This window comes from Ascaphus truei, chromosome 21 (genome assembly GCF_040206685.1).
Source record: "Ascaphus truei isolate aAscTru1 chromosome 21, aAscTru1.hap1, whole genome shotgun sequence".
NCBI lineage: Eukaryota > Metazoa > Chordata > Amphibia > Anura > Ascaphidae > Ascaphus > Ascaphus truei.
Genome location: NC_134503.1, coordinates 10,597,802 through 10,625,607, shown reverse-complemented (window position 1 = coordinate 10,625,607; position 27,806 = coordinate 10,597,802). Strand labels below are relative to the sequence as shown.

The 27,806-nt window shown below is 43.7% G+C and overlaps 1 protein-coding gene across 9 annotated transcripts in view; it reads right to left on the bottom strand.

Moving 5' to 3' along the window:
• VAV2 (vav guanine nucleotide exchange factor 2) overlaps window positions 1-27,806 on the bottom strand; it is a 195,918-nt gene that overhangs the window by 67,258 nt on the left and 100,854 nt on the right. For all 9 annotated transcript variants that reach the window (XM_075578934.1, XM_075578939.1, XM_075578942.1 and 6 more), the window contains exon 3: window positions 5,122-5,180. In XM_075578934.1, the coding sequence (XP_075435049.1) occupies window positions 5,122-5,180 (59 nt within the window). The remainder of the gene's footprint in view (window positions 1-5,121; window positions 5,181-27,806) is intronic.

The following is a 27,806-nucleotide window of genomic DNA, read 5'->3' as shown; positions in this document are numbered from 1 at the left end:
AGGAGTGGGCGACATGCTGATGCGACTTCAAGTTCTGTTCTAACAAGAAGTAGTGGAAGTGTAATGAGAAACACTAACTTAGAAGCATAAATGAAGGACAATATTATCGTCGTGTATACTTATATTGCTTTACAATAAAGAGAGTTATCTCATCCATGGTCTGCTGTGCTGGGGCTGCCTGTTCCTGATTAAGATCAACATCTACCAATGTATTGCACATGTACTGACAGTGGTCACATGTACGATTGCTGGGCAATGGAAATCCCCTAAGCCAGAGGTACTCAACTCCGGTCCTCAAGACCCCCCGAACAGTTCAGGTTTTCAGGATATGCCAGAACAGGTGGCTCCATCAGTCCCTGCTTCAGGACAGGTAGCTCAATCAGTGGCACAGTCTTTGACCAAGGAACCTGTGCACACGCAGGAATATCCTGGAAGTCTGACCTGTTGGGTGATCTTGAGGACTGGAGTCGAGAACCCCCTAACCTAACCCTCCCACCCTACCTTAAATTAAGAACATGGTTGGGAACATATTAGCGGTGGAAAAGCAGACTGCTTATTTGGCTGACACTACGAGTATGGAAGCCCTGGTTTGCATGTTTCGGCCAGGATTGATTAATGAACCATTGACTATAGATTACACAACATACAGGCATACCCCGGTTTAAGTACACTCACTTTAAGTACACTCGCGAGTAAGTACATCTCGCTCAATAGGCAAACGGCAGCTCACGCATGCGCCTGTCTGCACGTCCTGAACAGCAATACCGGCTCCCTACCTGTACCAAAGCTGTGCGCAAGCGGGGTGACTATAGAGCCTGTTACACATGCGTTATTTTCATCAGTTATGCACGTATAGGACGTTTGCAGTACAGTACATGCATCGATAAGTGGGAAAAGGTAGCGCTTCACTTTAAGTACTTTTTCGCTTTACATACATGCTCTGGTCCCATTGCGTACGTTAATGTGGGGTATGCCTGTATACTATATCTGTGTGCTGTATAAAATCTGCACACAATGATGTTACGTTATCAACAGACTACCGTGAGTGACTTTTTCCCACTTTTTCCTTTTCTTTACGCTTTGCTACCCGATTTGAATATGCCATGTAGAAGTCCCATTTTTGTGACTTGGCTAGGCATACCAGTCATGTTATATGTGAACGCTGCCCTTTTCTCACTTCCATTTTTCTCCTGTACACTATGAATCCCCAAAAGTTTTCAATAAAATTTGATTTAAAAAAAAAAAAAAAATCACATAAAAAGTTCTGATATTTAATTAACAGGATGTTTAGAAAATTGGATACGTCAGTAACTTTATGTCTATATGGTGCAGGTCTTCACTTTTCATTTTCCTTTTGGGAGGCAAATCTTTAGTACTCAAGATCCTTTCGTTTTGTTTTATTCCAAGTTACTATATAGTCAGTCAGCTTGGTTTTTTGACGCGTTTAGTTGCGGGGTTTCTTATTGATGCTTAAAGTATAGAATAAATCAAGACAGAAATTACAATAAAGAGTTAAGGTTGGTTATTTGTATAAATGAATCCTTTGGCTTGTAAGCAAAGATTAAAAAGTTAATTTATACTTTAGGGGGATTAGCAGAGTCTAGGAGGTTTTAAAAAACAACAACAACTTTATTTAGAGAATCAGAAGCGGGACCGTGCTATTTATTTTTGTATTATCTCCGGGGACGTTCTGGTTCCTGAGATATTTACTCGTTCATGCACCGGAGTTTCTGGTCCCTTTTGGGAAATCAATATGGCTGCCAAAAGTAATCCACAATGTCCTCAGAGCAAGACACGGCAGCTTCCTATTGGACCACCCCAGCAGCCATCTTTGATTTTACTTTCAGTTTACAAACACATATAAAAATGTAAATCTCTTGGAAAACAGGGAGTCCCCTGGAGCTAGGGATAGTGTTGTTCAGCTCCAGGGGACCTCCTGTCTTAGATAATTAAAAACATATTTTATTTTTTCATCAACAAACAGGGGGATTGCTGATTTAAACAACGAAGGATGCTTACAAACTATAGACGGCCATACAAAAAACAAATTCTGTGGCTTAAAACGCCTATAAAATGAGTGGCCCTTTGTTCGATGTAAATTGTATATTCATTCAAAGCTACTGTCCACTTTTGCTATGACCCCCAAGCCTGGTAAATATCTCCATTCCCGCATATAACTTCCTATTTGTTTTATGCTTACAAGCCCGGTCAATGCCAAAAGGAGCTCTGACGAGGAGAATGCTACGAGGGAGAAGTAGTCGTTGGTGATGGATTGGCAGATCATAAATTCATACCCAGTGCCAGACTTACCTTTCTTCCGCTCGTAGGTGGCCCTCTGTAACAGGGGAGTTATCCCTGTTCAGGTAATGTGCCTCTAATCCAGCAGTGTGGTGGTTAACTGCTGGTAGTCAATTAATATGAGAACGGGTGAATCACAGATTAACCCATCAGGCGCTCAGAAAAAAATACAAGTCCTGCGTTCATTGAGTAATATAATAAAATAAAAATGCTCAAATGTCAAACCCCAAATGAGTAAGTATAACCATATGTAATGTCTCTTCCAGCAACTGGCTTGCTTCAAGCATCAAATAGTTGAGATAAAGAGACTACTTTAAATCCTGGGGTTAATGGGGTAAATGACACAGTACCTTTGGTAGAATCTTGCTTTAGATGATACAGCTGCCCCTGTTGAACCGACTTGTCTGAGTGCTTGGTAGATAGAGAATAATTGTGGCGCCTTTCCGCCACGGATGACGTGCCGTGTCTTCACCGCCAACACTTCACCCGCTGCTCGCGGTGAGTGGTCATATGACCGGCGGCCGTGACGAGGCCTCTGGATGCACTGCAGGAGCGGCTGTCTTCACGCTTGGTAGATAAGTGTGGTGCCTCACCGCCACGGATGACCTGTAGAGTCTTCACCGCCAACCCTCACCCGCTGGTGCGCGGTGGGCGGTCACATGACCGGCGGTCGCGGCGAGATATCCGAATGAAAGGTAGGAGCAGCTGGACCACCACTGTACCGGCAAACTCTGCGTGCTAGCTGCAATCAATCGAACTAGGATAATCCTCCCGAAGGGGGTATTAGCGCTGCACAGCCAAAATAAAGAACTTGCTGGAGGCTGATAATGTGACTATGAAAAAACTTTATTGCACAAGGTGCAAGCGGATCCTCTGACGCGTTTCAGCCTGTCAGGCCTTTTTCAAAGCTCCAGTAAGTTCTTTATTTCGGCTGTGCAGCGCTAATACCCCCTTCGGGAGGATTATCCTGGTAGTCAATTAACAAACACCACCTGCCTGATTAGATGGCTTAGAAAAGCCTGTCTTTTGAGACAGGAAGGGAGACTCCTTAGCTCACACCTGAGCTGAACTTGGAGACACTTGTCCTGAGCCCTGCCAGAAGAAACAGCAGAGCTGCTTTCAAGACACAGGGGAAACTTCTAAACCTGAATGCTGACAAACCCTGAAGAAAAGGTAGCAACCAGGGACAGAGAAGATTTTCCCTCCAAACCACAAGGAACAGATAAGACTTTTATTTACAAGACTTTTTATATCTGTTCATTTCATGCTATATGTTTGGGGCTGGGAGACATGCTTAAGGGAGTTGTGAACTGCATAGTATTTCACTAGAAATACTCCCAAGTGAATAGAAGCTTTGTTTACCCCTTGTTTGGATGGTTTCCTGATGTTAAGGAAAAGGCGCAATAAAAGGCTTATTTAATTTCACTATAATCAGTCTCCCTTGCATACCTCTGTGAGCGTCCGCCTACACCCTCCACCTTAGCGTAATGACGTCAATGCGTCATATTACGCCTCGTCATGGCGACCTATCATCTTGTGACGCCACATGCCATCAGGCCGCCATGATGAAGCGACACTACAGGAGGGGGCCCACTACGGAAAAGGTAAGGCTCTAACACACGCACACACATTTTCTCCCCCCCAAAAAATTGCCGCTCTAGGCTATAGCCTACTCAGGCTAGTGGGAAATCCGATGCATCTTGGAGGTTTAACCACTACACCTGTGCCCCCCGAAACCCAAAATTAGGCTCCGCTTTTTCCCCGCAACCTCTCGTTTCATATGGAATACCAGTAACTAGAACTGCGGCCAGCAAGATGCCATACACATCCACCTATAATGGAAATAGGTCAGGCAGGGTTACAGGTACAATCAATAGTCCCTCTGCTTGACACACACATTGGTTAAAGCCCTTAGTCACCTACATGGTTTGACTTCATTGCAAACCCAATGTATGTTTCCAAGTGAATCAGGTATTTAAGTTGGCAGTCCAACCTTGGACCAAAGGAAGTCGGTTGCAGGGAGAAGTTTCATTTATTTGAATGCACCATAAGAGGCTGCATGACTTAGCACCACTTAGTCAATATGGCTCTAAACACTTGCAAGCTACAAACAAAACCAAGGATTATCTCAAAGAAAGGAAACAGAAAAACTTTATTTTTTTAAAGATCAAATTATACAATGTTACATCATTTGTGAACATGTATCAGTTTTAATTTACAGCAGGTAACCTGAGGAGTGGGGGTTACAGGTTACTATTGGAGTGGAGAAAATAAGATCATGTAAAATCGGGCTCGTGCACTTCGCTCCTCCCCCCTATCCCAGAACCAGTTTACAGGAAGAGTTAAAAGATCTGCTCAAGGATGTCTTCTTTCTACCCCCTTTGTATCTAAAGCCCTCTCCCACCTTAAACCTCTCTCACCGACTGCCCCACACCTCTGGAATGCCCTCCCCCTCGATACCCGTCTAGCACCCTCTCTATCCATCTTTAAGACCCACTTGCTTAAAGAAGCACATGAGTAGCACCGTGGATAATACTATACACCTGATACATAAAGCTTGGCCCCCTGCAGACGCACTTACCAGAATTCCCTCCTACTGTCTCTACGTTCTTCCTACCTACCAATTAGATTGTAAGCTCTTCGGAACAGGGACTCCTCTTCCGAAATTTTATTTTTTATGTCTGATGCACTTATTCCCATGACCGGTTATTTGTATTATTTGCTATTTATATGATAGTCATGTGTATTACTGCTGTGAAGCGCTATGTACATTAATGGCGCTATATAAATAAAGACATACAATACAATACAAAAGATCCTTACCGAATTCCCTTGGTTTGGGCAATGATGTGATAGGAAATCTTGGACAATGCTGATATCACCTGAAAAACAAACAGCAAGCAAACATTGTAATTAGGGAGTAGGACAAAGATATCATTACATGTAGCTAGAGGCTGTAAAGAGTTCTACCAAGGGAAATATATCAGATTATTCAGCAAGACACTCCATTACTAATGAGATTTGCAGAATGCTGTACCATGCTAATGCTGTCTGGGCCACCAGGCAAACATCAATAAACTATGGCCTAAAGACCATAACCGAGACAGCGATATAACGCCTAATGTCAATGGGGGTTAAACGGCAAGAGCGACTTCAATGGGCGTTTTCGTGCGATCGTTCCAAAGATCCGCACCGTAATGAATATTTCCCAATGATTGCTACAAAAGTGACACACAAATTACCAATTGGCATAGAATCCTTGGCTGCAGTTTGCATGTCATTATCCAGAACCACTGGCTGCAGTTTGCATGTCATTACCCAGAATCCCTCCCTGCAGTTTGCATGTCATTACCCTGCACATTCTATGTACATCGCTGTGCCCACTATCAGCGCTATACAAGATGTATTCGTATTTTGATGACCTATTGTTTACCTGATTACATTCCTGGCATCAGTTGACCATGTCAAATGGGCAGTTAATATAGTAACAGATATAAAGGGGACCTCTTAACAGGTGAAAGTAAGAACATAAGGTGCAGCCTTAAAGCTCTTAAAGGTATTTCATCTGTCCCTTTACTTGAAATCCACGGCCATGTTTTGTAATGTGACCATGTTTACAGTAAAAAAAAAAAATATATATATTATATTTAATAACTTGTAACCCTTTCGGTGCCAGAACGGCTGCCACACCAAAGAGCACTGATGGTGCTAACAGAAGAGGAGGGGCATTAAGCAGATGACATTAACGTTCCACCAGAACGCCGGCGTTCAGTCAGCAAACATCCGAAGTCCAGTGCCAGAAGTTGCTTCCTTTGTGCCGATGCCTGCTCATCCCACTCCGGTCATTTATTTTCATTTGGCGGTGGACATGTTTGTACATCTTATAGGTATTAAAGAAACTCCTACAGTCGTTTGCAGAGCGCAGGTGTACGGTCAAGAGGTGCGTAGTAGCAATGTGATCTCTACACGAACCACTGTTTCGCCCATCATAAAAAAACGTTTCCCGGCTAGTTTCCCAGTCCCAGGGCTCGCTATCTGTGTATTTGCCTCTCTTTCTCCAATTAGCACCACAAAGCAAATCAGCAAAAACTTTGCAATGTCCTTCTAAAAAAATAATAATAATCTAGAGGTCGTGGGGATTTACAGTAATGAGTTATTTCACCATCCTTTTAATTTATTTCGGTTCTAGTGAGACCAACAAAGCACTGCTGGGTACTCTGCAGGCACCGCTATCGGGACGGCGCGAGTTTGTCTGCCTGCTGTTTTCATGTTCTGTTGGGGGGAATTATAAAGATCTGGATGAGAAGAGTTGGCAATTATATCCCACTTGATGTGGTAACCTTACTGCAAACCTGAAGTCCAATTAACACTTCAAAAACAGAATTTCAGAATTGCAAAGGCCACTGTGTAACAGAGCGCTCACTCTGGCTCCGGTAATATACTATAACGGTGTGCAAGCAACACAAAAACAAGCCTGTACCAAAGCCACAGAGATGCATGGAGAGCAATGCACTACAAGGCCTCACAGTATCAACAAACTAATAATGATTGGCCTCAGTTACTGGATAGTTACATAGTGCAAAATTAAGATATTACAAGAGAAGCAGCGATGATCTAGGAGAAGCCAAAGAAAGAAAGCGGGCAAGGAGAAGCCAAAGAAAGAAAGAGGGCAAGGAAAAGCCAAATAAAGAAAGAGGGCAAGGAAAAGCCAAAGAAAGAAAATGGGCAAGGAGAAGCCAAAGAAAGAAAGAGGGCAAGGAAAAGCCAAATAAAGAAAGCGGGCAAGGAAAAGCCAAAGAAAGAAAACGGGCAAGGAAAAGCCAAAGAAAGAAAGAGGGCAAGGAGAAGCCAAATAAAGAAAGAGGGCAAGGAGAAGCCAAAGAAAGTAAGCGGGCAAGGAGAAGCCAAAGAAAGTAAGTGGGCAAGGAGAAGCCAAAGAAAGTAAGCGGGCAAGCAGAAGCCAAAGAAAAAAAGCGGGCAAGGAGAAGCCAAAGAAAGAAAGAGGGCAAGGAGAAGCCAAAGAATGAAAGAGGGCAAGGAGAAGCCAAAGAAAGAAAACAGTAGGAGTGAAGTCCCATATTTCAGACAATCAAGACGATCAGAAAATACTTTCGGCCATTTTTGATAAGCAGTGCTAAAGTGTCAGGCATTTGAATGGACCATAAGGTGCCTTATAACTTTGCACAGCTGGTAAATGTCCCTTACGTAACAGACGTTATCTATGGTACGTCTGTACATAGCTTAGAGAAGTTAGTTTTTTGTTTTTTTAAAGAATATAAGATGCTAGATTACTTGAGCCAAATTGTTCCTAGTTGTTCATTCAAATTAGAAAGATTTAGGGAATCAGGACAATACAATTTAATTTGCTTGGAGCAAATCTCAAAAATGGATCCTCTGTAAAGCTATTAAATGCCGGGAATGAGTAGAAACTGCGTTCCAATGCGTGGGATCTGACAGGCGTGCAATGTATAACTTTCTATGGGAGAAGTTATTTAAAGAAAAGTGAAAGAAAGCCAACCTTCCAGGGACTGCTTCTCTGTGCGGCTACATGAGATCACAGCACGGTGCTGGCCTGGCTATCTCCGGCATACGTCGGCAGAGCAGTGGATTTTTTTACCCCCGGTTGGTGGGAGCTGTGAGACGCTCATTAAATGACAGAAACCGCTCATTAAATGACTGGGACCGCATGCTGTTAATAAGTTCGTTAGGCACACATATTAGAATCCAAGGAAAGGGACGATGTGGCTATGTGTTTCATTAAATTCTATCCTTACGTCTCCAACAGTGAAAAATTAGGTTCAGAAACATTTTTATTAAACCTCGTTTTGATCATTCCCCAGAAGATGGTGTTGACTGCTTCATTGCCAGAGGGAAGCATCGTGGTGCAGACTCCTCTGGCATCAAAAGTGGTTTCAAAAGGTTGAGTGTGGCATAAAGAAGAAGAAGCCCAAGAGGCCTGATTCTCAGAGATCTAACACAATAAAACTCCTTCCTGGAGTGGCCTGCTGCAACACATTAGGCTGCGTCCACGCCAGCGCTGACCGCGCTCATGCTGGAGCGGTAATGTCACCAGCTCTCCAAGCATGAGCGCCGAGTGCCCTGCCTATTTCGCAAGCGCGCGCAGGGGGGCATTGCGGGTAAGTTGAGTGCGCTGGAAAGTCTTTTTTTTGTTAACACAAGCGCCAAGCCTGGGTGAGCGTCCGTGCCCGCGCGCACCGCATGAGTGGGGACAGGGCAATTTCACTTGCCGAAACTAACATTGGCAAGCACCGCGCTTTCAGCGCTAGCGTGGCCGTAGCCTTACAGTACATAGTGCAGTTTACCAGCATATACAGGACATACAGTATCTCACGGCAACTTGTTGGAGACTCATACCTATATTTCACAATAGACATTAAAAGAAACACAGAACTCCGATATAAACATTTATTTAAAGCGGTTATAAAACATTAGACATCATTTGATCCCTGAATTTTTCCCCATTTCCTGACATAATCAAAGCATCAACTTCAAAAAGACTATGCAGCTCCTGGCATTACACAAGCTCCGAAGCACTTCAATGCGATTTAACACGTTCCTTTTTATTCACCCTGCAACCTGATGCAGACGGGATAGACTGGACTGCTTTAATCTGAGCCAACATTAAGTTGAATAATAATTTATTTTTTTAAATTAAGAATCAACCTAACCGTTAGAAATAAGACATTATGTTCCATCCAGTCCATCTGTGGTACTTGATTAAGTCATCACTCAAGGATTTCGGAGCTCATGTTTCTGTCAGATTGAAATACATTCTTTGATGATAGGCCATTTATTATAAACAAAGGGGAACGCATGAAAGCTCTCTCATAGCTGGGTGTCTCACATCCAGTGCCAGAGGGTGAATGCCCTGGGGGCACAATAAAGATAAATTATACATGAGGACAAATCTGACCCTGCCATTACACTATTGAATCTCAATGCTAATTGTATGCATCTTTAAGTTGATAGAGATGGGGAAGTTGAAGTTATACAGTTAAAAAAATTAAAATAATTATATTGAAGCTCATTTCTTATTAAGCCATCTTCCCCTTGCTTTGGAAAATGTAAGCACCATTCATTTGAATACGTCTATTGTTCCTGTGATAGGGGAAGATGGCATATTAAATAGGAGCCAAAGAGTGTAACGTTTCAAGGCTTTGCTAGTCCATCTTCCCAAAAGTTGACCCCACAGTTCGCAATGCGCGTGCCAAGCATGGACTGTTACGGGAGTACTAAGGTGGTGACGCACGAACCTCACTTAGCGGTTAACACCGCCGATTCGACGTGAACGCCCATTCAAGTCAACGGGAGTTGACGCAGATCGTCCCGCGTTAACTGCCAACGGAGGTTAGCGAATGAGTATCACATCTTGTGATAATAAAGTTAAACCCTTTCTGATAATTTGGGATGTATTTTACAGACAAGGGAAATGCTAGATGAGCATCTGGCTTTAGAGAGGCATTTTGCATTACAGATTTACCATCATTCTCCATCCACAGTCAAGGGAGATAATGAGACAGATGTGTCATCCTCGGCAATGCACAGAAAGGATTGCGTAGGTTTCTGTAATGCAATTTCTGACAAATTATCTATGCATCACCCGTCTCGAGTACTTCTGTAATCACTGAGCGATGTACAAGGGGATTGTGGTCTTCTTCACAACATACCAAATGCTAAAGTGCGTCAAACTATATGCACTTTGGGGAACAATTCTTAACCGTTTTATTTGGGCCCTTCAAGGCCTTGAAGTAGAAAATTCCACCGTGTTGATCTGCTGAACATTCTAGAAGGAACGGGGATAAACTCGTCACCCCTCTGGCAATGAAAGGGTTCAAGGAGAAGACAGTCAGAATTGATTAAATGGCTTTAGCAGCTGTGCAGAGAGGATGCATCCAATGTGTATATCGATTTCCGGCACAGAAAAGGTCTGGAAGGGTACTAAAGTGCAGGGAGCAACACTCGGGCAGGCACGGGTGGCAAGCAAAACCCTTTGAGGTCGCACACAAGCCATTGCCAACCCAGTGCATTTTTTTCCCTTCCAGCTGGCCTCAAAGCATCAATACTTAATTAGCTTGAAAATCTTCTCTATATGACAACCATGCCACTGACTGCGCTGCATAAGCAGAACACTGCTGGACATTAACGGAAACCAGTTTGATCCTCGTAGGCGTCCGAGTTAATGGAGAAGATCCACGGAGGACAGCATGATGTCCAGACATGACAAAGAAAGGCTCTGTGTGAATTAAAGTAATGCTTCATTTTACCGGAGATCAGTAAGACGTTATGAATCCCCAAGGGAACAAGGTTGGCCAATAAGAGATTATTATGCCTTTTTGCTGCTCAAAATATAAGCAGCTTATTATTGGACTAACCCACATGGGCCACTTTTCCACACGCGGTGAACCTGCTTCCCTATGTTGGAGAAGGGTTTAGTTGAACGAACTCATTAGAAAATAGCACAGATATACATGAAAAACCGTGCAAGAGATTGGGGTCAGAAATCTCAAAAGAAAGTCTGTGATCTACTACGTTAAGATTTATAGACCTACACTTTTGAATCTCTTAAAGAAATATATATATATATATATATTCAAAGGGGTGTCCTGTTTTCTGTACATACTGTATACCAGGGCTCTTCAACTGGGGGACCGGGGGGCAACATGGGTATTGGATGTGGCCCTTGGACTCAGCTGTTTAAGCAACTAGTATGAAATTAGCAGGAGCACAGTGCAACGTTTCACATTGAAACTCACTTGCAATGTTTAAGGTAATGTAAATGAAGAGGTTATAAATGCTGGCAAAATGTTGAAATATCATTTTCTAGTCTTTAAATGTATCGTAAAGTACATTGCCATAAGCTGGTGGCCCTTCTACTGTTACAGGTCTTCTGATCTGGCCACTTTGGAGACCTGGTTGAACATGGGTCCAAAGTGCTTTGCGCCGCCCCCTATGCAACAGAGTACAGGCATACCCCGCATTAATGTACGCAAAGGGTCCAGTGCATGTATGTAAAGCGAAAATGTACTTAAAGTGAAGCGCTACCTTTTTCCCACTTATCGATGCTTCGGTACAGGTAGGGAGCCGGTATTGCTGTTCAGGACGTGCCGACACGCGCATGCGTGAGCTGGCGTTTGCCTATTGGGCGAGGGGAATCAGCGCATCACTACTACGGCGGTCTGTAGGACAGAATAAGTGTCCGTACTCGCGAAGCGAGCGTACGGACACAGGGGTATGGTGCTATTGAAAATATGTCCTTACTCGCGAGTGTCCTTAAAGTGAGTGTCCTTAAACCGGTGGTATGCCTGGACAGCGCTCCTGAAATGAAGCAGATTATCACTTCATTTGTGAAGAAGTGGTACAAAAAACAAACAATACTATTTTGGATTCAAGATGCATGGCTTGCCATTGTGGTATTTGACTGAACGTGGACCAATACAGAGTTACAATCTAATGTTCAATTCCTATTCTGGAATCCTTCTGGTCTCATTTATATTGGATGTTAAATAAACACAAAGATCTATTTTGAGCCATGGAAAACTACGGGGTGCACAATCTCAATAAAGCTGCGCCACTCAATATATCTTTCCTATGAAATGTTTGCAAGTATTTCTGTCCACACTGGAGAAGTCACTCCATGAAGGATTCAGAGAACTGTCGAGTCGCCAGAAGTCTTAACCATATCCAAATACGTTTGTAAAACACAGAGCAGGCCAACGCTCTCGCCCCCCCCCCCCCCCCCCTTCCTCACTAAAATACAAGAGAAATCTCTTGGGAAACTGTTCAGGTTCAATGGATGTTATTTATACATGAAGCGGTTTGCTGCATTATTGATCATTAATGGTCTTTCCCGTGAATGGCCTTTGGCGATCGCTGCTGGCGTTTATGTAATCATTCTCATAGACTTCAATAGTCTCGCCCTTTGAAGCTAGAACTTTTCCAAAAATCTCAACTTTGGGCCAAAATCCTCAGACCTCACTAATTCGGTTGACTTCCATGATATATTGCTACGGAACTTCTAACAGAGGTCACTGAATGTGTCTTCTACAAAGGGAAGGGGAGCATTCATCCGTCTTTCGCTCCTCAGCCCTTCTGCTTTGGGCTGTGACCATTAAATGGCAGCTTGCGATACCTTTAAATAGAGCAACGTGAGGTTTTCAGGGATCAGATTATAATGTAGCCAGTGACTCGCGAGAAATTTACAATCTCCAAAAAATGAATTTGGCTTCCAAAGCTTTGACATGCTATGACCATATCATGCTCTGTATAGACCAGGTATATAGGTGTTCAGCATCAACAGCAGCTGCCACTTTAGCAACAACAGACTGACTGTGTTTTACCAGACACATCATCAAAATGAGACTGTTTACAATATGCTTCCAGATCCAATAAGGATAGTAAGGGGAGGGGAGAGAACCAGCGCTCCCATCCATAGCCCCGAGGAGTAATAAATAACCAAACTAGATGTGCATTTCAGAGTATCTACTGTGATGGAAGATATTTCATATGCACAAGATTAAAAAAAAAAAAAAGAGAGAGAGAGATGCACAATAAATGTAGACACAAACCGCCAAAATCCCCAGTTCAGGTTCCATGGGACTGGTTATGTGCGCACAGCCCAGACAGCTTTCCAGTTAGCTGAGGAAATAGTTGACTAAAGCAAACCTCTTGCTTTAAACAAATCCTCTGACATCTTTTTGTATAGCCGGTCCCAAGGCCAGATCAGCAGCTGGCACAGTGATACGTCCCACACTCCTCCTACACCCCTGGCAAGTCAAAAAAGCAAAACCAGACAGAGCACTTATTCGACAACTAGAGGGCCAACAAGCATGGGACGGATCAGCATCACACTGGTTATGGGTCAAAGAGATAAAGGCTCAATGACACTAATTCCAGTTCTCAACTCACGAAGGGAGACATGGTCGAGCTTAACCTGGGATCCAGCCTAAATTCTAAAAGGAAACCGTTCAAGCTTCTCATTTTTTTCCATCCCAGTTTAAAACCCTTGCCTATATGTTTGTATGATCTGAAGCCAGGTGGCGAGCCTAAGAAAAACAAGATGTTCAAACCGTTGATGCTTGGGGGGGTAACTGCAATACCGGTGCAAAAAGAAATACAGTGAAGTACGAAGCAATAATGGAATGAAAACCAGCATGATCTTACTGTATCTTCCTCAATTTACATCTTCATTCAAAATTAGGAGCAGGATAATGGGAAGATGATATGACCACAAAACATAAGAATGCCTTTACTATGACAGAGAAATGGTCATAAAGGCAGCAAAAAAAAAAAATCTCAATTATTCTGGGGGTGGTAACATTACAGAAATTAATACCTGCCAGTCACAAAAGAAAGACAAGATGATCTGCACAGAAAACCTATAATTTATTACATCTTCTGCGGTTAATGTTGATAGTAGCTTCTACACACCCCCCACCCCCCCAAACAAAGCTCATTGAGAACTATTTCAAAAAGCTTTTTGTTCTTCTGTATAATCATAGAAACAATAACCATTTCCTCTATAATTACAGAGTATGAAAGTGCTGGGTTTGCCCGACACAAAACAGAATGAGCAGGGACTATTATTTTTTTTTACTTTCTCCGGAGCATGTACAGCACACTTGGTGAAAAGACAATTCTGGTTATTTTGTCATCACGTCACCATCACAGACAGAGAGGGCGAAAAAGGGACCAAGAGAGGACTAGGACATGGTGGAAATAGGGCTGAAGTACACAAAGAGGCAAAACAGAAAGGGGCCATACACAAAGAGGCAACACTGGTGTGAAAAAAAAAAAAAAAAGCAACAGATTTATTTTTTTTCCAGATTTTTTTTTTTTTTTTAATTGGACAAATAAATCCCCATCACGGTCTACTATAACAAATCAAATGTGAACTAGTTCAGCAAAACAACCATTAAAGTAAAGCACGAAAATCTATTCTGAACCAATTAAATGCATTCTATGCCTGAATTGTCCAACTCATCATACAAAGGACACACTCCTCAATGTACCATGCACAGCACCTAATCCCCAAGGGCCTTTCTTTGCAAGAGCTCGCAAAAGGTTAGGCAGAGATAAGATCAGAATAATGTTGGCATTTGCAAAATGGAATATCGTGATGATTAACCACAACAAAAAGAAAAAAAAAATCAGTGAAGGATTTACTTCTAATGTTTTAAAACAAACCTGCTCTTCGCCCCTCAATATAACTGCTGGATCACTATGGCAGTAGCCTTCAAAAATGACACCAAACAAGATCCTGGACGAGAGACTATTGCCATTTTTAGGATTACGTTCTTCCTGAAGCGCCTCTTCTATGTTCTGTATGTTTAGCAACTAAAAAGCTCCCTATAATTAGTCCCTGCTTCTCTGTAATTGGTTGTTGGCAAAACTCTGAGTTTGCATTATGTGGAATTGTTTACTGAAGTACTCATACGGAACAAACCCCAAATTGTGTAGTCAAGCGGCTGTCATGTTCTGCCGACTGTCCCCCAACAGGAAACGGGGAGGCACGCCATCCCTGGAACCTATAACACTGTATATGCCCTGGACAAACAAAGCGTCTCTTAAATGTTGTTATTTGGTTGGTTATTAATATATACAGTGTGTACATCTAGTTAAAAAAAACCTTTAGGCACAAAAAATGGTCACAGAGGAAAACCATAGAAAAAGATATAATGTAGAACAGTGTTTTTCAACCAGGGTTCTGTGGTACCCAGGGTTGCCACCACTCCGGGTTTCACCCAGAGACTACGAGTTTTGGCCACGTATCTCCGGGTTACGGGTTTACCTAGTAAACCTTCGGGTAATGGCGGGTGGAGGCAATGTCTCCCTGCATCTTCCCGGCATCTCTCCCTGCAACTACTGCCAATATGGCTGCACAGCATCAAATGCCTGTTGCCATGACTCCGAGACGCTACGTGACGCCATGACGCGCCACGTTTGCCATGACAAAGTGACGCCTAGGCAACATAAGGCACCCCGTTGTCATGGCAACTTTATGCCACATGACGTCACGTAGCGTCCCATTGTCATGGCAACGTGGCACCATTTGACACGCGCAGCCATATTAAAGGGCGTTGCAGGGGGAGGAGCTCAGAGGATGCCGGGAGATGCTGCTGAAGGTAAGTGCTATATTAAAAAATAAAAATAAATCTCCAGGTTGGCCTTGAGTGGAAGGTGGCAACTCTGCCCACAAGGGGGACACACTGCCAGCAGCTCAGATGGCACATGCCAGACGAACTGCTCTATTCACCCAGCCCGACAAACAGAGGAAAGGTGGATCGCAGCCTCCCTGCTCCGTAATAATGTGTCACAGAAAGCACAATGTTCATTCTTGCAAATCAGCTCATAATTTGCAATATAAAACTCAGGCATTTTTCCTGTATTAAAACAGCGATATTCATGTAAACTCTTTGGAGCAGTGACTCCCTTTTCCGGACGCTGTGATTCACCTGCACTTATCCGTATTGTTTTGTAATTGTACAGCGCTGCACACATTGTTGGTGCAATATATATATATATTACATAATACATATTCATCCCATTACATTTTAACAGCTAGAAACGGGAACGTTTACGTCCTTCATGTACTTGTAGTCACTATAAGTCAGTGTTAACCTCCCCCCTTCCCAGTTATTGGGTTAGGGAGTAGTAAACGAGAAAGAAATGCAAAGCTAATCAGTAACGTTCCCGATGTGGGATGTGAGCAGATTAACCCTGCAACGCTTCCCTGCCGGATTACATGACCCTCTAACCAGCCAGCTTCAGGTCTCCTCTGCCATATAGTCTTAATATAGAGATATTCAGCTGGTCAGTTAATGGACAAACACATGCCAATTTGTCCATGTGGCGTCACATCATTCTCTCCAAATGTTAGGTGGTTGTTCGTTTGAAGAACAAGTAGCCTGAGGACATTGGTTTCTAAACATGTTTCAAGGCACGAGCCAGTCATAAAGAGAACAATAGGGTTCAAGGAGCTCGTACTGATTGGGGTGTTTGGTTCTTGGAGCAATTTAGCAATAGACCAAATCAGTACTGCTTTATACTGCAGCATTTCTAAATACTTTCGCTAATTCAATTTGTAAGCATAATGGGCCGAGATATTGGAGAGCTTTGATATCCTTTGGCAACCGACTTGGGTGGCTTCACTGTGTGCTTAAAGGAGCAGGACCCCCTTGGCTTGCAGACATATATTTAATTTTATTTATATAGTGCCTAATCGTGTACGCAACGCTTTACAACATTACACACATATACATCGATATATATATATATATATATATATATATATATATATATATATATATATATATATATATATATTTATATTAAGCAGGGGGTCCCCGGGGCTGCTCCACGTTAATATCAGCTCTGTGGATACCCTGATTCATGAGATATGTACCGGGAAAGGTTCTGCCAGTTACTTTCTGGTGTTTAAATCTCTGTGTCAACAACCAAACCGCCATTTTGTATCCCCAGCTGCTACTGGCAGCACCTTCTCCAGTTGGTGTCTCTGAAAGTAGGGGATCTCCGCAACTGAAATGAACACTGTTTGGCTCCAGAGACCCCCTGCTTCCCATTCATGTAAAAAAGAGGGGGCACAAAAAAAAAGCAGCAGACAGAACTGCTCTTAACACGGTAAAGTCCCCCTTCCTAGTCATCTCCATTGGCTTTAACAGGAGGTGCTAGCCCAGGGGTGGCCAACTCCAGTCCTCAAGGGCCGCCAACCGGTCAGGTTTTAAGGCTCAATCAGTGGCTCAGTCATTGTCTGAGCCACCTGTACTAAAGCAGGGATATCCTTAAAGCCTGACCTGTTGATGGCCCTTGAGGACTGGAGTTGGCCGCCCTTTGGCTAGAGGTTGAGTCAACATTTGAATGACAAATTCCCATCCATTCAGAGTTCCTAATAAAAAGAGAACTCTTCTTAATTAGCAAAAAAAAGTGTGCTTTAATCTGATTACATTAAGCAATCCTCCATTGTTGCAAAATAATAGATTGCATCTTCCATTTGCCCATCCAGCACTGAAGTGGTTAAGCACATTGCAGTAGTGGCGTGGGGGCCTTGCAAAACCATTATGATATTTTCAACACGTGCAATTAATTCAGGAGTCGGAGTGGGTACCTGCATCGTAGAAGTAATGAATGTCAGAGCCAATCTAAAATTGTGCAAAACCAGATGGTCTCGAGGAACGGTAACATTATCAAAATGTCAAGTGTGAGCTGCGCAAACCATGCCCGGCTCCTAGATCGGCAACAGCAGAGGAACGAACAGCAGCAACCCGGAGAACCGTCCTCAATCAGACAGACTCAATGGTTTCAGTAGCAGATTTATGGTCTGTATTGATTTCTACCAAGAGTGAGAGCTGGGAAAACAACTCGTAGCAGCCAACTTAATCTCACCAGCGTGTATTAATGCACTCACAAGATCAGAAGAGCCTGGATAATTGCCAACCAAGGCCCCAAGTGGTTACAAGTCTATACAAACAGATATGGAGAAGCTTAGCTATAATTATCTTTTGCTGTACACGGGGAAGTAAAGGAGTCCTGCTGCCATATTCAACAAAAAAAACCACTTCCAGGCCATGTATAAAAGTCCTTCATGAAAACGAACAGAAAGCGCATTGCTTAATAAAATCGCCCGTAAGCATTAGCGGCATGTACCGGGTATGTTATTAGCCAATGCGCTTATATCTGGAGCACCTTTTCTTATACTTTGTATGGTGTGCGCCATGTTTATTGAATTGTTTGGTCTTTTACGCCAGTGCCGCACACTTGAAGTTTAATATTACATCTTATTTCCATGTGTGTGCACAGACAAATCCCAACTCAGACACCAATTCCACTCCCTAGCGTAATTTCTTTCTGACAATGAAGTGGCCACACAACACCAACATTGGTTTTATACATTGGCGCACGGAGACACACTAACTTGCTATTTTCCTGTCTACCTGTTTTAATGCAAAATCACTTATAGCAATGCTTTAGACGTAGCTCTCTGTGTGAGAGAATACACTAAATGCTGCTGCTGCTGCTGCTGCTGCTGCATAAAGAATCTAGAGCCGTGTGTGACAACGTGTACTGGATCGGATGCAAGAACATTTCTAGGTCAACGGGAAGCAATGGAATATCGGCCTGAGCCACTTGTTCGCTTTGTGAAAGTTTCGTCAGCGCTCACCGAGGTTGGACTGTTCACGAGTTCGAAATCCGAACTTCATTAACGCCAAAGTTAATACGGAAATTCAGGTGGAAGTTTCAGAACCAAGCGAAATTCTAACCAAAACACGTGAAAGGCTCGTCCTCCGTTTGATTGTTTCTTTTCCAAGGCAAATGTTGCGGTTTTTAAATGAAATATTCTTTAAAGCAGCAGTCCAAGCTGCCTTTTTTTGTCCCCTTCAATATGTGCATCTATACAATCCACGCAATTATAAGTAATTAGCCAAGTTGCAGATCGATCGGCGAAGATTCAGCTCGGTGGGGTTCACTAAATGGCCGTCAGTACAGCAGAAGAGTACCAAAGATGCAAAGTTCTGTGGAGAAGATCATGTGACCAGGTAGTGACCAGGTAGTTACTAGATACAATTGGTGCACTGGAAGAGAGAGAGAGAGGGCAGGGCTCAAAAAAGGGGTGTGCCAGAGCCTGTTTAAGAAGAGGAAGGGGATGTGACTTTGTAAATAGTTGCTATAGAAACAAAAATGCTTGTACATTAAAAATGTAATTGAGAATTTTTTTTGTTTCAAATGCTACAAGTATTTTCTCATAGTACACAACTGAATTATTAAAAACAAAAAAACAAAACATGTGTAGGATATTGCTTGGTCTGGAGCTTCAAACCTTTCTAAAAAGGTTAAAAAAAAAAAATCCTACCATTGATACTGGTAATTATTTTTTGGTATATTGATAATCTGTTAAAAAACTGAAAATGTATATTTATAAAAAGTTTAAAAGTCATTCTTATTTTTTTTTTTTTTTTTATCCAAAACAAGTTAAGTTTTAGCAAAACCAAAGCAGCAGTGAACGAGCCAATCTTGGCTCTCACTGATTTTCAGCTTCAACAGCCCCAAGAGCTGATCAAAATCAGTACTTTTCCATTAAAATACCATTCTTGGTCCAATACCCCCAATCTCAGCAGTTTGGAGGTTGACATTTTTAACACAATATTCTGTAACTTACAGCACATAAAACCTGGAGGGTGAGATGATGCGATGATCACTTACATAAATTGTGTAAAGCTCCCGTTTAAATAAAATGCCGGGGGACAACGCGAAGCCTTTATAAACACACTTGCCTACGACGACGCGTCGTCGTGGTAAACTGGCATCAAATGACCCTGCAGGGTCACGTGGCGTCACATCACCCCACGTTTCATTTGACGCCGGGGACGAGTGGGGAGGGCGCGAGCCGCAGTGGAGAGCAGGCGGGAGTGCGCATGGGGAAAGGTTTTGGCACCCTTGCATTAAACCACACTAAAAAGCCAGTTTTCTGGAAAATGCCATAGATGTGAGATTGTGTTGGACATCTCGTACTTGCAGAGCATATGAAATCCGTGGCATTGTTCAGATCCATAATGAATATAGACACGGCTTTTAGGCCATTAAAATAACAGGTCAGTGAAAGATTACAGCTCAGAACAGATGCAAAAGATTAAAAAAAAAACACATGCATTAAGGGAAATCAGATTGCTTGCTTTCTTACAGAAAATAATCTTGTGCTCATGCTTAGCTGTATCTGAGGCTCAACCGGGATACAGAAATCGGCCATGGAAGGTTGAGTTTATTGCATCTCAACTCCTTCACTACCGGATGGGTCAGCAAAAGGGTCAATATCATTGCAAATATTGTCTCGAAAGGTCAACTCTAAATAGAGCAAAAACAGGAGGTTATTTTTGGGGTATAATAATAATAAAAAACTATTTTCTATAGCGTTTTTTTCCCCAATGGGATTCAAAGCGCAATTACAGTATACAGCGCGGTATGCAGCACATGGGAATGTTACAGACACAGTCCCTGCCCAGGTGAGCTTACACTCTAGGTTTTTGGTGCCTGAGGCACAGGGAGATAAAGTGACTTGCTCAAGGTCACAAGGAGCCGACACCGGGAATTTATCCCGGATTGAAACGCTGTGTCATTTTTCACAGAGTCAGTGTCTGCACTCACTGAGCCGCTCCTGACTGATCATACAAGTAAAGAAAAATGCAACCGTAGAGAAACACTGTCCTACATGGAATCTCACAGAACGGGAGTGATTAATAGAGCAGAAAAAGTGACTTCATTTGCTTGTTCGAAACCTCCAAAAACGTAAATCAAAGCAAATCCTAATAAAGGGAAACAGTCCACAAATCACAAGCGGGACAAACAGGGGAGCCAGGGGACAGCTGCCAAAAATAATGTTGATTTTGATCTCGGAGTGAGAAGCCAGGTTCTAGAAATACAGGAAGGGGATATCCAGAAATAACCGAGATCTGCTTTGATTTCATTTCCCATTCCACAGCCACCTCTGTGTGGAGCAAAGCTCTGCACTTCGAGAGCGAGACAGCGAGTGGAGACTAAGCCAGGGTCAGGCAATGCCAGTCCACAATGGCCCCCCAACAGGTCAGATATTCAGGATATCCATGCTTCAGGACAGGTGGCTCAGTCAATGACTGAGTGCTGAAGCAGGGATATCCTGAAAACCTGACCTGTTGGGGGCCATTGAGGACTGGCATTGCCCACCCGTGCAGCAAAAGGGTGCTTCTCTCTGTGCAGTAGACAGTTCACATAATGCCATCTCTGTCATGGATATTAAATCTGGTTGCTCTTCTAACATGTGCTTCGCACCGGACACTCATTGATCCAATGATAAAAGGCCATTAGGATGAAGCTACGGCTCTCAAGATGCTGAAATCCCTGCGCTCCCCTCTTGGTATTTAGATGCATAGGAAATGTGGACCCTCCTTGCTCGGCAAATGTGTCACAGTCCCCCCCCCCCCGGCAGCAGAAGGGATTATTACCAATATCTGTATGGATTCCCACTGGTGACACCAATTCTCATCTTGCACGACAAATCTTACAGAGAAGTAGAATTTGACAGCAGCTAAAAGCCACTTGGCCCACCCCGCCTGCCCATTTTGGGCCACCCCGCCTGCCCATTTTGGGCCACCCCGCCTGCTCATTTTCATCCCTATTTTGAAACCTCAGACCTCTTTTTAATTCTTGGTTTCCTTTCATATTTAGGGTCGTCTTATGTCTATCCCAGGCATGTTTGAATCCCCATACAGGATTAGCTTCTACCATATCTGCTGGGAGGCTACACCATGCACCCACTACCCTTTCCATGAAGTAGTCCTTCCTCACATTGCTCTTGAGCCGGCCACGCTCCAGCTTCAGGAGCACAACACCTTGCTCCAGTGCTTCTCTCTCTGTGAAATATGCTTCCCGCCTGTACCTGGCCGAAAACCCTTTACATACAGATGCAACCAGGACTTCCTGTCCTCAACGCCGCGGACAAGGAAGCAAATCCACCGCGCCATGGTCAGTCTGCCGCCATGGTGCTGCAGTGGATCCATGCTTCGGAAAGGCTCCCCCCCCCCCCCCCGCACGCAGCGTCAGTCCTCCGCAAGCACGTGACTTGTAACACGTTTAAAAATCGCACACAAAATAGTGTTCTATGAGTTTTTATTCCACTGCGCTCCAGCTTAAATAGAAAGTGCCGCCAACCTACATCACACCTGCATCATTCCCATTTCATGCTTATACGCACCAATATGAGAGAATTAGCCGGAACGGTGCATTATGCAGATTTCGTTTTGCTCGTCTACACGTTTTGTTTTGTGCTCTTGTTTCCATTCAGCTGCCTACAGTGTGAAAGTGATGCAGGAAAGGTAGCGGCAGAGGAGATAAACGCCAGTAATTCCATGCTCTGACCTGTGTGTTAACGGACAACCTGACTTGTGGATAAGGACTGATGTTTGGATTAAAAGTTCCCAGTGCTGTGTGACCTTGGCCAAGTCACTTAGAGGTCAAACTGTTTTGAATCATTTTTTAGGTTTATACAGAAATGAAGAAAATGTAAAAGATAAACTGACTGCTGAATCTATCCATTGTGTCTGCATATTCTTAACCTGCACATCAAATACCTGTCTAGGACATTTGTTCGCATGCCTTTTGCAGTGACCAAGATGCCCCATGCGTTTAGCCGCCACTCACCTCGCTGCCTGGACATCTTGCCACTGCCCGTTTCGCCGCTAAGGTAAGCCCCAAACCCTAATGCTATCCTCTACCCTAAATCCCCTTACCCTTAAAAAAACGTAACCACTAAATACTAACGCTATCCCCTACCCTAAAAACCTTAACCCCTTACCCTAATACCCATCACTAAAACCTCTACCCTAACCCATAAACCCCTTAAGTTAACTTCCCTTATTGGCAAAACAGACGGCGGCTAAGAGACCAGTGGCGGAGCGGCCGTGGCGAAGGTGCCCTCAGTGGCGGTGACTTGGTTGTGGTGAGAAAGCCGCCCCCTATTGTCTGACTGTCACATACCCCCTTAAACTGAGTGACGGGGACTTTATTATTTAGGCAATATTTCAAAAACGGCATAAGAAAGTCATTGGGCAGCTTGAGAAAAGCAGAGAGAAGAATCCGAATACCTGCGGAGGCCAAAAGAAGGATGGTAATGCGCTGACCGCTTAGAAAGCCGGCACGGAAGTGACCTTATCGGTGCTTGTACGAGCGCACGGCACCTCTGAAGAACCAAAAGATACGTTTGAGGAAGTGCCGCATTTTCTACATGGATTCCTTCCCGAGCAAACGCTTTCTGATCCATGTCGCAGAAATACTGGTGAACTTGGCAAACTGCGGATTGCAGACTTAGGCTAAGGCCCCGGTATCTCCGCTGCAACGCGCGCCCGCGAGATTGGCGGCGCGTGCAGCCGATTACCTGGTCTGCAGCTCACTGCAGGAAGAGAGACCGGGGGGGGGCGTGGCGGGGGAGTGACGGGGGCGCGGCCATGACGTCACCCGGCAGGTTCGCCCTCATTGGCTGAACCGCCGGGGGGCGTGCCGTATCGCTCGACGCGAGTCCTGCTCTCAATTCTATTGAGAGCAGGAGCAGCTCTCGCCCCAGCGCTGCGGCCCCCCCCTCGCAGCGGGCCTGGCGCCATTGAGGGGAGGGCTCTCGTCCGTGCAGCGTCCGCCACAGCGGACGCTGTAGTAGGCAGCGGGGTCAAGGCCTTATGCCCTGCAGACTACAGACCACCTTCTGCTCACAGCTCATCTGGCATCTGCAAGAAGCTTTTAGAAGAATGAAAGATACAACCAATTCAGCTCGTGCAATGAATTAAAGATTCACTGTGGATATAATAATAAAATAATAATAATAGCATGTTCTTGTATAGCGCTGCTAGTTTTACGTAGCGCTTTACAGAGACATTTTGCAGGCACAGGTCCCTGCCCCGTGGAGCTTACAATCTATGTTTTTGGTGCAGGAGGCACAGGGAGAAAAAGTGACTTGCCCAAGGTCACAAGGAGCCGACACTGGGAATTGAACCAGGTTCCCCTGCTTCAGTGCCAGTCAGTGTCTTTACTCACTGAACCAGTCCTATAAGATCTGTCTTTTCTGGTTCACCTTGGAATAGGGTCAGGATCGTCATTCTTTGGGAGAAAACATAGCTTACCATTATATCATTTGAAGATACACCGTTAGTCTTCACGTTACGTTAGCGCTAAGAGACTTATGGGAGCTTTGTGGATGTGGGCAATGAAAAGCTTATGACAATAGACAATATAACCTTCACGTCTAAAAGTGTTCAAAACACCTGTTTCAATGGCCAACACCCATTGCCTTTGGGCTGTGATGCCGAGAAGTATAAAAGGTTAATGATTATTTACTCCTGCACCAGGAAACTAAAAAGTTTGCCGATCGCATGCTGTGCCATGATACAGATTTAAATTAACAGATCGCAAAAATGCAGCTGTTACAGCAAACCTACCACATTCACAATGTAAGTAATTAGTGAAGGTTGCAGCAGGAGATGAACAATAGGGAAATGAGGAGAAAAAGAAATGCCTTAGCAGAGTTTGAAAATCAGATTTCCAATCTGCTGGAAACAATGGAATTAGCCCTACCTGTCTTCATCCTCATCTCTCACATGATAAACGTTTTTGATTGTATACCAAACCGCCCGAAAGAGTTTATGATCCATAAAAAAACACATTCATCACAACAGGACTCGGCAGGTGTGAAAATATTTTGATAACCGATGATACCCCAATCCACCAAATGGGAGTCCAAGTCATTCACTGCTCTAATCGAACAGCAGGGCCCTCCAGGAACGCTGGTGGGAACACGAGGCTCTTACCACATGGTAGAATACAAAATAAAATACGATCGGTACATGGAGAGTAGGGAATGAAATCAAGGATAAGACATGGTCATCCTCTCAAACCCTTTTCTTATTATCATTTTGTTTGAGCCATGTGTCACAGACCTCAACAATAGCTAGTAGGGTGAGGGGTCTGGTAGACCAAGTGTGTCTATTTGGCTCTATCCATTACCAACTTCTATACGCCCATGTAAAGAAAGGTCATGTTAAGGTCATGTCTAGATTGCATTGAATCGATCCACATTCTTCCTCCAAACTATTACGTACCATCTATCACAACGTACCACAGATTATGTCACTACCATCCTGCAGATTACACTTTATACTGTATACTGTACAAAGTATCTATGATCCACTCTATTTTTATCAACTTTGTTTTTATTTAGAACAAAAGACAAAATTACTGAATGCTACAATGTGACAAAATACATAGTAAAATACTTATTTTACATATACAATATTATTATTCTCATGAATAAGGGTCATTTAGTTAAAACCTTTGGCCTGCAGCCACGTCACGGCATGACCAGTATGCAGCCACGTCACGGCATGACCAGTATGCAGCCACGTCACGGCAAGACCAGTATGCAGGTCCTAACACAACCTGTGAATATTCTCATTAACTATTAGTTTTTATTGAGAACAAAAAAATGAGATGTTACAAACAGATCAAGGGCCTCATGCAGAGAGCATCGTTATTTCAAAACTCGCCATTTTTTGTTCAATTTCCCTCAGAAAACGGCATAATATGGCGAGTTGCGAAAAACGCGCCATTTTTTTATTTCTATGTTTAAAACTCGCCTCGCGGCTGGCGAGAACCTCAATCGCGCCATTTTTAAAACTCTCCGAATGCAGAGAGGTGCGAACGGCAAGTAGCGGCTGTTCGCGCCAAAAAAAGGCGCGATTCTCGCATTTTTGCCGCGCCACGAAAATATGGCAAGATGGCGCTCGCCGCCTATAGTAAAGGGGAAAAAAAAGGCGCGAATTTGTTTTTACACGTTTCTGAAGCGCGCATCTCGCCAATTTAAACTCGCCACACGCATCCATGTTAAACATAGCAGAATTCGCACTTTTCTGCATATGGAGAATAAAACTCTCCAAAAAAGCTACTTTTTATGAAATTCGCCATTTTTAAAATTCTATGCTCTCTGCATGAGGCCCCAAGTCCTGATTCAGGTCGGTTGTTTGGAGGTACATAAAAGAAAGAAAAAAAAGGTGGGGGGGGGAGTGAAAACAAAATAGTGTGGTTAAGGAGGGATTGGTGGGACAGGGGTACATCACAACATTTCACAGCAAAAAAACAAAGGTTATCACAATATTTTGTTTGATACCCTATTGTGATATCTGTATTACATTCAAAGGGTAAGTTCTTATACTAAAATAAAAGTCATCCAAACCATAGTTCAGAAGATTGAACTTGATATTAGCAGCACAGGTGGCGCCTAGATTTTATTAGGACAAGTTCCGGGTCCAGTCCTCAACGGGCAGTGCATGGGCCCTATAGCCTCAGAGCTCGAGTGACAATGGGTCCATCCCTGGGTCTGCCATGCTGGACAGCCAGGGGTCCCACACGTCACCAACAGGGTAACCACCTTCTGCTGAATAATCATTTTTTTTTTAAGTTTTGGATTTATATATTTAACCGTCTTACCTTCTCCAGCGGCTGCATCATCCGGCGGCATATCCCCCAGCATACTCCCGCCAAAAAAGTTCTGCAACTTTAAATGGCGTGACAACAGGATGTCATGGCGCCATGAGACGTCATGTCATGGCGCCGTGATGTAACGTGCCATCCCATTGTCATGGCATCACAACGCCATTTGATGGACGCATGCAGGAAACGCTGCCTGAGAAGTCAGTGAAGACTTGCGGGTCGGACCGTGCTCCTCCCCCGGTCATCCTCCTCTGCCACCTAGCTTAAAGTGCCGCCCTGCTTCAAGTTCGCTCCTGCCGACAGTCCAACTCTTCTGCCGTCCTTCGCTTCGGAGATTTTACATCAAAACCCGTAGCCAGGGGATACGTATCCCAAACCTGTAGTCTCCAGGTAAAACCCGGAATGGTGGCAGCCCTGGTCACCAAGGTATGCCGTGATCTTTTCATACCATAGTATTTGCCAGCTCCTGTTAATTATTTTGTTCAGATCCGGGACTGGGCCTTTCCAAGAGGCCGATGTTTCACTCTATTCAAGTTTGAGAGCTGAACTTTATTGGGTCAAAGTAACATTTGGCTGTTGAGGACAACCCAGGACACTTTTGTGGTTCACTCATTATATGGAATCCCTGCCTTGCCTCCAGAACCAGCAGCATTAATTCATTACATTCCTGCAATCAAAGGGTTATATTTTTTGTCTGATTCACGCTTCTGTGTGTAGGTTCTTTTAATCGCTCTACCCCAATTCACCCTATCCAGCAATAAATCCACTAACTTACTTTACACCTCACCTAGAGCAGCAATGACCCTGCAGTTCCCATAGTGCCTGCTTTAAAATGTTGGCAACGACACAACATTCAAGATTACTCTGCATAGCATCTTGATTTAGAACGTCATCCAGCACAGTGCACTATATAATTTTACATCTGTACGATAAAGTCACAAAACACTTTTCCTCCGCACATTGCGGTCACAGTTACCAAATAACCCATAGCAGAGCAACACGCGGTTTTACTCTTAGATCTAACAAACATATATATCATTTACACAGTAAAATAGAGGTTAAAAAAAAAAAAACATCTGTTTTATATCTGAATTAAGACTGAAACGTTGAGTATGTATTAAAATCGTCATGCGAGCAAGTTCACTGAATAGCCAGATCAACCCTACCTGCCCTGTGCATGCGGGTTACTGCACCTACATGGTTTCCTAAAGTGCAAATTCTCACCTGTATTAGGACACTGACGCTGTGCGTGTTTGTTAGTATTAAGTATCCTACAGAGTGCGTCCGTGCTAGATAGAAAAAAAAAATATATCCAATTTTAAAAAGACCATTCCCTGAAGGTTCTTTTGGGGACCGAAACGTCGGGCTCCTGTATGTTATGGGTCAATAAACACCCTCTATTTTGCATTCATTTTGTCTGGTGCAGATAATTAGACCATTCTGAACACACACACACACACACACACACACACACA